General features: G+C 41.9%; 1 protein-coding gene across 1 annotated transcript in view; it reads left to right on the top strand.

The window, feature by feature from the left end:
- The first annotated feature begins 1,448 nt into the window (after positions 1-1,448).
- The window catches only part of MEP1B (meprin A subunit beta), a 41,012-nt gene continuing 29,395 nt past the window's right edge, over positions 1,449-13,065 (top strand). Inside the window, exons 1-6 of the mRNA XM_065398309.1 lie at positions 1,449-1,511; positions 4,473-4,491; positions 4,667-4,711; positions 4,807-4,850; positions 6,250-6,322; positions 7,044-7,161. Of these exons, the coding sequence (XP_065254381.1) occupies positions 1,449-1,511; positions 4,473-4,491; positions 4,667-4,711; positions 4,807-4,850; positions 6,250-6,322; positions 7,044-7,161 (362 nt within the window). The remainder of the gene's footprint in view (positions 1,512-4,472; positions 4,492-4,666; positions 4,712-4,806; positions 4,851-6,249; positions 6,323-7,043; positions 7,162-13,065) is intronic.

The following is a 13,065-nucleotide window of genomic DNA, read 5'->3' as shown; positions in this document are numbered from 1 at the left end:
AAAGATTCTGCCCCTCACTGGGTTACGAGAAAAGCATCATGTACCTGAACAGCTAGAAAATATTCCATTGTCCCCATTATCTACCATCAGCCAGTTCTTCTTCAGCAGTGCTGATACTCAAATTTATGGGACATTTTATTAATTCAAGTTTGTTCAGCTTTGAGATCCCACTAGCCAAAATTGGGATAGTAGATATATAAATCTAATGTCTAATACAGAAAAATTGTAATCATTACATTTTTGAGGAATCTTGATCAGATGGAGCACATTAAACTCATGGTTACCTAATTTTACCAAACTTAGGTACCTTTTATTCTAAGTATAAGGAACATTTGTGATAATCATTTGTGTTGGCAAATGGTGACCACTGTATATGCAAAATAGTAGAAGGCTTAACTGAGGCTTGCAAGTTACTAAACAAAATCTAGACAGAAGTAGAACTGTGTTCAAGGATAACAAAATGGTAATGCCAAAATGAATAAATTCAATCTGAGGAAACTTGTAAATGATCCAGCAGGATACCATGATTCAACTTACTGACAAATGCAGTACTTCAAGTTAGAGAAAGGCATTATATAGACAGGGCTGGCTCTGGCTTTTTGGCCGCCCCAAGCAAAAAAACAAACAAACACCGGGGCAGCCAGAACAGCATAGCAAAAAAACACCTGCGGCGCGGCCGGAGCCAGGGTGCAGGGGGGAGGGGGTGGGAGCGGGAGGGAGAGAGAGAGAAGGAGGGCGGCCAGGGCTTCAGCGGGGCGCTGCCACACGGTCCCTCCCGCCCCGCCGCCTGCTGGGAGGGCTCTGCGCTGCTCCGGTCGGCTGGGAGGGAAGGACGCGGGCTGCTCTGCCGGGCTTGCTGCAGGGCGCTCCCATCCTCTGTGTCGCCGCCCCCTACAGGGCGGCCGGAGCGTAACAACACACACACACACAAAAAGCAGCCGTGCCGCCTTAGGATTGGGTGGAATGCCGCCTCCTAGAAGCTGCCGCCCCAAGCACCAGCTTGCTCGGCTGGTGCCTGGAGCCGACCCTGTATATAGATAAACATGGTCTCAAATTCGAGCATTGGCTCTGACAAGTCCTCCTATGTGGCCTTAGGAAAGTCACAAACTTTCTCTCTCAGTTTCCCTTTCTGTAAAATAGGTATATTAATAATAATTTCTCTGCCTCACAAGAGTCTTGTGATTAGTTTCCAAAATTAAATGCTAAGTATTATTACTCTTATTTTTCATAAGGAAAAGTTACTTGTAAAATACGCATTAATGATCTCAGTGAACACATGTATGATGGTAATAAATCTGATAGACTTTACTGATTGGACAATTTAAGATAAAGATACAAAACAGCTAGCTACAGATACCAGGGCAAAGGTTCTAAAGTATTAAATTTACTTCCTTAATTAGAAAGTTGCTCTGCAATTGAGTCCATAACCTTTCGCAGAGTAAAGCAAGATGGGTATGTTGTCTATGCCTTTGCTCCTGACTTGGTGTCTTCTTCAGGTTGGCTGTGGTCTGGTAAGAAAACAAAGAATCTTTACATTTTGAATTGTAATATAGGTCATGACAAGCTTGTGAAAAAAAGAAAAACTGATGCCTATAGTTCCTGCAAATGAGGGTTTCTCTCCAATTGTTAAGAACATTGAGGCGGGGCACAGAACATTTTGTTTTCTGAGTAGATTTCTTTTTGCTGCTACTTATAATCAGTCCAGCTCTATATCTAGAGAGCCTGATCCTACTACTCCTTGCTCAGGCAGAACTACCATTGATTTTTCTATAACAATTTTGGCTGCATACATAGTCCAGCACTGGGACCAGGGTAAGTGGTAACATCTATTCTACTATTTGGAATACAGATAGTGATATCAAGTATTTTGTTTAATATAATAAATATGTCAATGAAGCGAATGCCCTCTTAGTCAAGCTGGACATGCTTTTCTTTGGCTGTACTAGCAGCTTCCCCAACCTCTGGTGAGCTATTTTATGACAACGTACAACAATAGCAACTTTGAAATTGTATACTGCCTTATATTTTTCCAGAGAAATGCAGTATTTTCCCACTTCTGTGAATAAGACCCAGTGTGATTCGCAAGTATTTGGAGCACACAATATTCTGAATCTGTGGGTCAGACAAACACCGTGTGGATGGAAGTGGGGTCTGATTACACTGTTATTACTTTGCCAGGATCTGGTACCTTTTCTCATGTCGGTATCACTGGGACAACTCATGGAGCAATGTATTACTTAATATGAGTTAAGGTGGCAGAATCTGGCCACCTTACATTTTAATGTATATAACATCATTCACGTGCCTCAAAGTGTTTCCCATAGTTAGGCTGAATAAACCACAAATGGTAAATTATTCAGAAAAGAGGAAACGTCTTCCGTTTAGATTTTAAAAAAGTAATTCAGTGGACTAACTGATTTCTCCTTGACACACCCTTAATTAGTGTCAGCTAGCAGTGTTATTCTTAATTGTGAATTTGTTATAAATGTACAAAATTGTAGCTATTCATAAAATAGTAGGTGCTGGAATTCTGATAAATTGTGTTGGCTTTGAGGCTATGGACACCTGCAGCTGGATCCTGCAGCTGGGGCTCCCCGAGTAATCTTTACACGCAGAAGTATCCCCACTAAAACAGGTAATTTCACTGGGACATGTTGGATTCCATAGCCATGAGTAAGGATTAGACCCTATCTAGCAGGAAAACACCAACTCCTTCAACATTGAAGCCATCAGTTGGTGACAATTTTCAGTCACTGCTGACCTGGGCTGGATTTGATTACATGAGGAATTAGAAATAATTTGGTATTTGAATAATCTCCCACTCATGCTTTTTCTTACTCACCAGGAGTGTATAGGGTGGAATCAATTAAATTGTTTTATGGTTCTACTTATGAAAGTTTTGATGCAGCTGGAAAATCTTGTCCGGGGACTGAAAAAAAATTAGCTTTGTGATGTATTTGTTGTTTGCATGATGGATTTTGAAGCCCAGAGGCATTGTGATTGTAATCATAGCGACCACAGAAATGCTTTACCTTTTATTAATGGCACTAAAGGTATTCAGCACTTTGGATAAAGCTTTTTTTTTTTTTTTAATTTATGTTTATAGAAACTGTTATTTCAATTTTTGGATAAACCATCATAAATCTGACAATATTAATTAAATCATTCTTGGGGGATTAATTTTAGTCAGATTAACTATCAAGGCAATTATTAATTACTTTCAAATCAGATCACCATTAATTGAATTATGAGATTTTATGCTGTTTGGAAATAAATTGGCTCCTCTGTGCAGGGCCGCAGCCGGGGGGAGGGCACCAGGGGGGAGGGCGGCTGGAGCCCTGGGAGGAGGGCGGCGAGTCCCGGCCGGGGCTCCGCTCTCCCCCCCAGCGGCCAGAGCGCCGGGGGGAGGGCGGCGAGCCCCGGCGAGGGCTCCGCTCTCCCCCCGGCGGCCGGGGGGAGGGCGCCGGGGGGGGAGGGCGGCCAGAGCGCCGGGGGGAGGGCGTCGAGCCCGGCCGTGGCCCCGCTCTCCCCGGCGGCCGGAGCACCGCGCCGCCCCCCTCCAGGTGCCGCCCCAAGCACAAGCTTGGTGGGCTGGTGCCTGGAGCCGGCCCTGCCTCTGTGTATTCAGTCCAGCTGCAAATTATACTCTTTCATTACCAGTCTCTGGCCTCTAAACCAATACATGGAACACTTCTTATTAGTAGGGTTTTTTTTTTTTTAATTTCCTTACATTCATCCTCACCTTGCACTCATTTACTCCTCTCAATGAAACTGCTCTGATTTGGCCACTTGAGAGCCTGATCTAAAGCCCATTGAAGACACTAGAAAGTCTCCTACTGACTTCAATGGACATTGGATCAGACTCCATGTAAAAGAAAATTAAATAAGCCTAGGAAAATGCACAGGATGACAACTATGTATTCTATGCAAGCTGAGTTGGAGCCTGCCAACCCTTACTTGTGTGTGGGTAGTCTTTACCCATATAAGTGAGGGCTACATGTGTGAGTAAGAGTTTACAAGATCGGATTCTTCAAAAGCAGATGGAGTCTGTAAAAATTCTTTGGTATCATTCCCATGGTATACGTGTATCTGTTAGACATTGTACTATGGAATAACATTTTTTAAAGGTAGATTTATGTGATGGTAGGACATAAATGCCATAAAACTTTAGTACTTAATGGAGGACTATTGACATTATAGAATCAGGGAAGATTGGGCTGGAAAGGATCTCTTGGCTTATCTAGTCTATACTCTGTACTGGAACATCTGAGTGCATGCACACACACACAAACAGCCACATGGTTCCCAGTGCAACCTGATTGTAGCCTATTAAAGCACACTCAAAGTGGCCAGCAATAAATGCTGTTAGTTGAGCTCAAGCTGGATCTGCAATATTATTAAAAGAATAATGTTCGTAGGATTTCATTTTGTGTATCCTGATAATCTCTCTCTTTTTTTTTCTCCCTCACTAGCCTACTCCAGAGTCATTTGGTGAGTTCTGTTTAGAGTTCTATACGAGTGCACTGAAGGCAGCCAACAAAAACAGCTGCTCATAAACACAGCAGGGACAGATTTATAATTACTATTATTGTTATTACGTTAATTTTCACACTTCATAAAGATAATAGCAAAGACTAATGTCCTATCTTTTGTTTTTCAGAAGTAGATGTAGATGGTGGAATTGATCGAGATGTCTTGGACATCAATGAAGGTTATTTTTTAATTTTCTTTTTCATATTTTGAAAGTTTCATTGTAACAGAGAGATCAGTACAATGTCTGAATGTTAATCAGCTGTTACTTTTTAGCTTTAGGACTGAACCTTTTTGAGGGAGATATCAAACTTGATGGGGTGAGTTCAAACATAAAATATAAAAACAGAAATGTGTCATTGACTTATGTAATATAAAGCACGGCTGATCTGAACATGCCCAGCCCATCCAGCTTGAACTAGCCATAAATGTTGTTTATGTAACAATAAATTGAAATACTTTGGGAATGTATTTGTATAAATGTCATAGATAATGAACGAGTCATGTACATTTACAGAAGCATTAACTAGAATAAAAATCAGTTCAGCCATTAGATCAATGTAATAAACTTCTTATTTCCCTTACTGTGATTTCGACTTGTAGTTTTAAGAGTACTGGCATTAATCACATGCAGACAGGCGTACTTGAGATATCCTTAGTTTATCTGCAATTCTGCACAATATTTGTCAGTATATGAAACTTCAGACTGTTCCCTGCAAACCTTTCCTCCTCATGTGAGTTGCCTCCTCATTCAAGTTTAGGTCCTTGATTAGCATCTCATTTTAGAACATCCCTCTAGTATCCCTATTCACCTCAAAAAATCACTGCATTATATAATGCATTATATCTCAAAGAATCCCAGTGGGAATGCCTGACAATCTACTTTAGCCTAATTCCTTTCAAGTCAATGGCAATTTTGCCATCTAATTCAATGGGAGCAGATGATTATTAGTCACTACTGAATTACTTCTGGGATGGAGGATGGAAATCAATCTGCACATGGTACATCAGTGACAGTAAGGAAAGGCCACTGGAACAAATTCCTACACTTATGAAAAGAGTCATGGGATTGTTAATTTCCAGTCAGAGTAGATAGGACTTTATATTATAATGATATACTGAAAGATAGACCCTTATAAACGTCAAGGAATTTAGGGTTTAGCTGACCCTGCTGGGATTTGAAACTCTGGTCCTGGGAAGTCTCTAGAATAGGCGCCAACTTTCTAATGTTCTAATAGGCCCTACCCCCACTCCACCCCTTCCCCCAAGATCTCATCCCCATCCCGCCTCTTCTTGCCCCTGCTTTGCCCCGTTCTGCTCCATCCCCCGAGCACACCCCGACCTCGCTCTCCCTCCCCACAGCGTCACTTGTACGCCGTGGAACAGCTGATGACGGTGAGCAGGAGGTGCTGGGGAGAGGGGGAGGCACTGATAAGGGGGCTGCCAGTGGGTGCTCAGTACCCACCATTTTTTTTCCATGGGTGCGAGCACCCATAGAGTCGGTGCCTATGGTCTCTAGTATTTCAAACCTGAAGCCTACACCACTGAGCCATTCCTCAGCATTTGTGCTCCTAGGCTTATTTCTCAACTACTCACACAGATTCATAAGAGACATATTTCTTACTTGCAGGTTAGAGCTACTACATTTTCTTTTTACTACCTACTCCTATGTCATCCCTTACTTGAACTCTTTACATTTATTTTTCTTCTCAAATACAGGAACGAAACTCCATTATTGGTGACAACTATCGGTGGCCCCTCACCATCCCATATGTCCTTGAGGATAGCCTGGGTACCGTATTTGCCTTTGAAATAAATTCATAAATAAATATAATAGTGTCTGCTTTGGTTGAAAAGTTGCACTAGTTTTAAATACAAGTTTGTTTTTAAAGTCATCTGCCTAAGGTATGACACTGCATTAAGTGAAAAGAAAGAAAAAAGTTACTGGGGATCTTTTTAATTTAGGGAATCTCACTATTCCATTTGCATGGTTCAGAGTGACCAATAGTTTGGATATGAATAGATGAAGGAAAAGATTAACCGATTTAAGCCAAGTAAGTCTCCTGGAGCAGATGATCCAGATGTATTGCTAGCATTCAAGGATCTGAACAATGCCAGTGAGGTGTTTATAACCCTTTACTTGCTCTGGGTGAAATCTGAGGTTTTTACTCCGTTTTTATTCAATCCTTGGTCCTATAAACTCCACTGAAGTCAGTTGCAGTTGAGAGCACTCAGCAACTGTCAGGATCAAGCATTATATACTCATCATCTTATATTGTATATATGAAAATCACCCATGAAACATATTGTATTATGTTTAAACAAAACAAAGGTAGAATCCAATTTTCCAGCAGTCTAGATTCTTAGGCCTTTACTGAATTTTTGCTCAATCCTTAATCTGTCAAAACTCCAAGATTTTAATAGCAGTTTGTCAGAGTGAGGTCTATAAAAGCTCAGCAAGGACCTCAGGATTTGGCCTTATATTTATAACAATGCTATTTTTTCCCTTACAGAAATGAATGCTAAAGGACTTCTCCTCAAAGCATTTGAACGGTATCGCCTAAAAACCTGTATCGACTTCAAACCTTGGGAAGGAGAAAAAAATTATATATCAGTGTTCAAGGGCAGTGGGTAAGAGGAAAAATGTGACAAATTCTCATTCCATTTGGCAAAATGGCCAATATTTATGTGCACTAATTAGTATGTTCTCCAAAACATACTTGGGAACTGAATATAATTCCGTATCTCAACCTAGTCATTTCTCAGATTTTACACATTGGAAACTATAATAGTCCAAAACGTGGTATGAACTTGGTAAAGGTTAAGTTTTCCCTTATTATACTTGTTTGCAAACAAACACTCTAGGACCCAATGGAAGTTGTACCAATGCAACTGAGTACAGAACTGAATCCTTAACAGACATGGTACCTTACCTTTCATGGTAAATCAAGCTATTTGATCAAATCATTTTTTCTTGTTTGGCCTTTGAGCATATGAAGTTCTATTCTCATGTTCTCATACTAAATTTGCCTTATAAAAAAAAAATTCCCCCCAGTGGGAATGCCATAGCCTAGACTGCAGGACTGCAAAATTTCCAACCATAATAAAGGGAATTACATATGGGTAGTGACATAGCAGGGTTGTTTTGACTCCCACCTGTGTCTGGAAAATAATACAAAGTCAGCCCCAGGCTATTTATCACTATAAATATTTTACTTTATAGACCTGTATAGACTAATTGTGAACCACCAAGGTGCAAGTGTGATCTGAATGCTATGGGCTAGAACCACAAAGGGATTTAGGCACCTAACTCCAAAATATAGAGCCTCAAAACCTCCACTCTGCTGCCACCTAACCCTGTAGTTACCTAAATTTCAGCCACTGGACATGCACACAGCCACTTCAGTCCTCATACCCAGCTCACATCCATGCCCCAGCAAGATCTTCGAACTAGGCATTGCCCCATCTATCTTGCTTGTGGGGCCCATTCCAATAGGCATATTGAGAGCATGCCTAGTAGATCGGGCTTCACATGAAACACTATTAGTGGTGCCACCTCCTTGTAACTTTTAGCCCAATGATTAGCACATGCACCCAGGAGGGGGGAGAGTCAGGTTCAAATCCCACCTCTGTCTGATGTGGAGCAGGAATCTGAAGTGAGGTCTCCCACCTGACAGGTGACTGCCCTAACCACTACACTAAAAAGTATTCAGGGATGCCTGTCTCTCAGTCTCTCCTGTTGAATCTCTTCCACCTTGTATGAAATACTTAAGGCATTGGGCCAGAGAGACAATGATAATGACTCTTGGAACTACCCATCCCACCTGGGATGTGTGAGATCCACGTTCCAGGCCCTGTTCTAATGACTATTGATACAAAGTGGAACAGGTATTATTTTAGATATCTACCTCCTTTTGAGGAGTGGGGCTTAGGCCAACCAATCCTCTCCTCTGCACTTTCTACTTGTTAGCTTAGGCGTCTCCCCACTCAGTACCATGCTGGGCTTTGGTGGATCCTATTCTTGGCACTTGACTCTCCTCATGCATTATACAGGGACTGGGAGCCTGGACACCTAACTCAGAGTTGTGGACTCCACTAGCTGGCAGAACGTCTAAACATTAGGCATTGAAAGGCTGAACCTAACCTATGAATCTATGGTCCTAGACCTATGAATTTTCCATGCTAATAAATCCAGATGTTTTAGCAGTCAGATCAAAAAGACCATATAGGGCTAAATCCTGGACTTCTGAACTCCCACTGACTTCAACAGTAAGAATTCAAGATTTAGCCAATGGTGTTTAATAAACCTCATCATTATCATAGAATCCTAGAACTGGAAGGAACCTCGAGAGGTCATCTAGTCTAGTCCTTTGCACTCAAGACAGAACTAAGTATTATCTAGACCACCCCTGACAGGTGTTTGTCCAACCTGCTCTTAAAAATCCCCAATGATGGAGATTCCACAACCTCCCTTGGCAATTTATTCCAGTGCTTAACTACTCTGACAGTTAGGAAGTTTTTCCTAATGTCCAACCTAAACCACCCTTGCTGCAATTTAAGCCCATTGCTTCTTGTCCTACCCTCAGAGGTTAAGAGCAATTTTTCTCCCTCCTCCTTGTAACAACCTTTTATGTACTTGAAAACTGTTATCATGTCCCCTCTCAGTCTTCTCTTCTCCAGACTAAACAAACCCAATTTTTTCAATCTTCCCTCATAGGTCATGTTTTCTAGACTTTTAATCATTTTTGTTGCTCTTCTCTGGACTTTCTCCAATTTGTCCACATCTTTCCTGAAACGTGGTGCCCAGAACTGGACACAATACTCCAGTTGAGGCCTAATCAGCGCAGAGTAGAGTGGAAGAATTACTTCTCATGTCTTGCTTACAATACTCCTGCTAATACATCCCAGAATGATGTTTTCTTTTTTTGCAACAACATTACACTGTTGACTCATATTTAGCTTGTGATCCACTATGACCCCCAGATCCCTTTCCACAGTACTCCTTCCTAGGCAGTCATTTCCCATTTTGTATGTGTGCAACTAATTGTTCCTTCCTAAGGGGAGTACTTCGCATTTGTTCTTATTGAATTTCATCCTATTTCCTTCAGACCATTTCTCCAGTTTGTTCAGATCATTTTGAATTTTAATCCTATCCTCCAAAGCACTTGCAACCCCTCCTAGCTTGGTATCATGCACAAACTTTATAAGTGTACTCTCTATGCCATTATCTAAATAGTTGATTAAGATATTGAACAGAACAGGACCCAGAACCGATCCCTGCCGGACCACACTCATTATGCCCATTCAGCATGACTGTGAACCACTGATAACTACTCTCTGGGAACGATTTTCCAACCAGTTATGCACCCACCTTATAGTAGCTCCATTTAGGTTGTATTTCCCTAGTTTGTTTATGAGAAAGTCATGCAAGACAGTATCAAAAGCCTTACTAAAGTCAAGATATACCACATCTACCACTTCCCCCCATCCACAAGGCTTGTTACTCTGTCAAAGAAAGCTATCAGGTTGGTTTGACACAATTTGTTCTTGAAAAATCCACGCCGACTGTTATTTATCCCCTTATTATCTTCTAGATGTTTGCAAATTGATTGTTTAATTATTTGCTCCATTATCTTTCCGGGTACAGAAGTTAAGCTGACTGGTCTGTAATCCCTCGGATTGTCCTTATTTCCCTTTTTATAGATGGGCACTATATTTGCCCTTTTCCAATCTTCTGGAATGTCTTCCGTCTTCCATGACTTTTCAAAGATAATTGCTAATGGCTCAGATATCTCCTCAGTCAGCTCCTTAAGTATTCTAGGATGTATTTCATCAGGCCCTGGTGATTTGAAGACATCTAACTTGTCTAAGTATTTTTGACTTGTTCTTTCCCTATTTTAGACTCAGATCCTACCTCGTTTTCACTGGCATTCACTATGTTAGAGGTCCAATTGTCATTATGTTCCTTTTTGTACCTCTATTAGAGGTGAATTTGCCATAGCAGACAAAAGCATTGGCCCATCTAGTCTGGTAATGTATCTAGCCTTCATTGCTAAGTTATGCAATGCCGTGCTTAAGGAGAAATTCCTTCCTTATATGCTTACACAGTTAGTTTGATTACCCTTATCATTTTGATTAGCTTATCAGTAAAAGTTATTGATAGTCAAACTTTAAAAAATGCAGCTAAAGTATATGACTTTATAGCCTCTTGGCTGGCAAGTTTCAACAGGTACTTTTTCAAATTGGTTCCATCCTTACTGCCCTTTTGTTTCCCTGTGTGCCCATGTTCTGTTATAGGACAGGGTAAAAAAGGCAAGAACTGATCACTTTTCACTCTGTCCTACATAACTTTGATTGTTTCAGTCAAGTCTCCAATGTCTGCAGATTAAATAACCCTAGTCTAAAGGGTGTAGTTTGGGCAGCAGCGTAAACTTCATGGGGATGACAAACAGATCCATAAAACTTTATCACCCCAGAAAAGATTTGATGAATCACCTCTTTTACATAAATGTATCTGATTTGCTTGCCTCCATAAAAGAGGCATTGAGAGGTGGGGAAGTAGGTGTTTCAGAAGATTAATAATGGGATATGGAGTATTTTAATGTCTAGGTTGTCTTTTTAAATTCAAATGACATCAGTAACAAAAGAAAATTGTTACCATCTGATTGCTGTTGTGTGTGAAATGAGTTGATGATCTCAGTCAGTTCTTAATGGAAATGTCTCCACATCACAAACGATCGTTACACTTCACACTCTTGTTAGCAAGATCATAACAGAGATCAAGAACTCGATGACTGAGGAACTACCTGCTCTCTTTAGGTAAAGGTTGCAGCACATTGTCAGGAAGCTGGACTACTGCTGACCTGAAGAACAGCTCTGTGTAAGCTCATAAGACTGGCCATACTGGCTCAGACCAATGGTCCATCTAGCCCAGCTGTCTTCCAACAGTGGCCAATGCCAGGTGCCCCAGAAGGAATTAAAAGAACAGGCCAGTTATCAAGTGACCCCCTGTCATCCAGTCACAGCATCTGGCAATCAGAGGCTTAAGGACACCCAGAGCATAGGGGTCAATTAGTCAAGATGGACTTTTCCTCCAGGAACGTATCTAATTATTTTTTTAACCCAATGATGACAAGTTCCACAGGTAGACTCAGGGCTGGCCTTACCATGACACAAAATGCAGTGGCCGCCTCAGGTGCCAGACTGTGTGTGGAGGGTGCCACTAGGACCCAGAGTGTAGAAAATTGTGTCTGCTGCTGGTGCATATGTATTCTCTCTGCTCTAGATGCACAGAGATGGTGGAGTGCTGTGCTGGAGGAAGGAGGGCACAAGAGACATAACAGGCAGGGAGGAGAAAAGGTGAGAGGGAATAACAGAAAGCAGCAGGAGCTGCAGGGAGAGCACCCCCAGGAGGCTGGACTGATTAACACCAGCTTCTCAGGGAGCTTCCTGTTTCCTGCTGCTTCCCTGAACCCACTTGAGGAGAACAGGCAGTCAACTGAAGTAGTAGGAGCCAGTTAGGCCTTTAAGACGCTGATATCTTTCCTCACTCAGGCCCTGCTACCAGCCTGCTTATTTGTCCCCTTCAACTGAGTGTTGAGAGCCACTATAGCTGGCACAGAACAGCAGTCATGAGTGAAAGAAGAAAACGCCCCTCTGGGGCAGCATTCAGAAAAAGAAAGAAAGCAAAGGAAGCTTTTCTATTTAAGCAGGAAGGAGCTCTCCTGAGATACAAAGACACAAATGTTCACGGTGAGCCTTCCGGCCCCAGTGAGGATGTGAGTGGTGAGGAGATGCCTGATCTTCCAGTTAGTCAGAGTGCAGGTGACCTGGCAGCTACTGCAGCATCCATATCTCCATCTCAAATGGATGTAACCATGCACATTCCTGAAGAAAAGTGTAGATCAGAGAAGAGTGTGGTGGAGGCGCAAAAAACAGCTGCTGCTGAGTTTAGTTCCTTAAGTCTAGATGATCCAGGACTGTGGACCCACTTGAGCAGTAGCCTGAGGGACTTCCTTGTACTGCATGGGCCACAGCAAGTGAAAAACTTCATGTTCCCCAAAGACAATGAAAATAGAAGTTTCCATCCAACACATTACTGGCGTGAAATCCCCAATGGTGACAAAGTGGAGAGGCCATGGCTTATGTACTCAAAAACCCAGAAAGCTGCATACTGTTTTTGTTGCAAACTCTTCCAGTCTAATGTTCCAGCCACATTGGGTTCTACAGGAACAAAGGACTGGAAAAATCTGGCTAGAAATCTGGCATGCCATGAGAAGGCAGCAAATCACCACAGAGCATTCTGTAGGTGGAAAGAGCGTGAGATGAGACTAAGGTTAAAGGCCACCATAGATGATCAGCATCATGAGAAGCTTGCATCAGAGTCTCTTTACTGGCAAAATGTTCTGAAAAGGCTCATTGTCATTGTGAGAATGCTTGCTACCCAAAACCTAGCACTGCGTGGCACTTCAGATCGGCTGTATGTGCCAAACAATGGAAACTTCCTTAAAATTGTGGAGCTGATGGCTGAGTTTG

This window comes from Emys orbicularis, chromosome 2, assembly GCF_028017835.1.
Source record: "Emys orbicularis isolate rEmyOrb1 chromosome 2, rEmyOrb1.hap1, whole genome shotgun sequence".
Lineage (NCBI taxonomy): Eukaryota > Metazoa > Chordata > Testudines > Emydidae > Emys > Emys orbicularis.
Note: the sequence above shows the minus strand (reverse complement) of the source record. Positions and strands in the feature narration are given on the sequence as shown.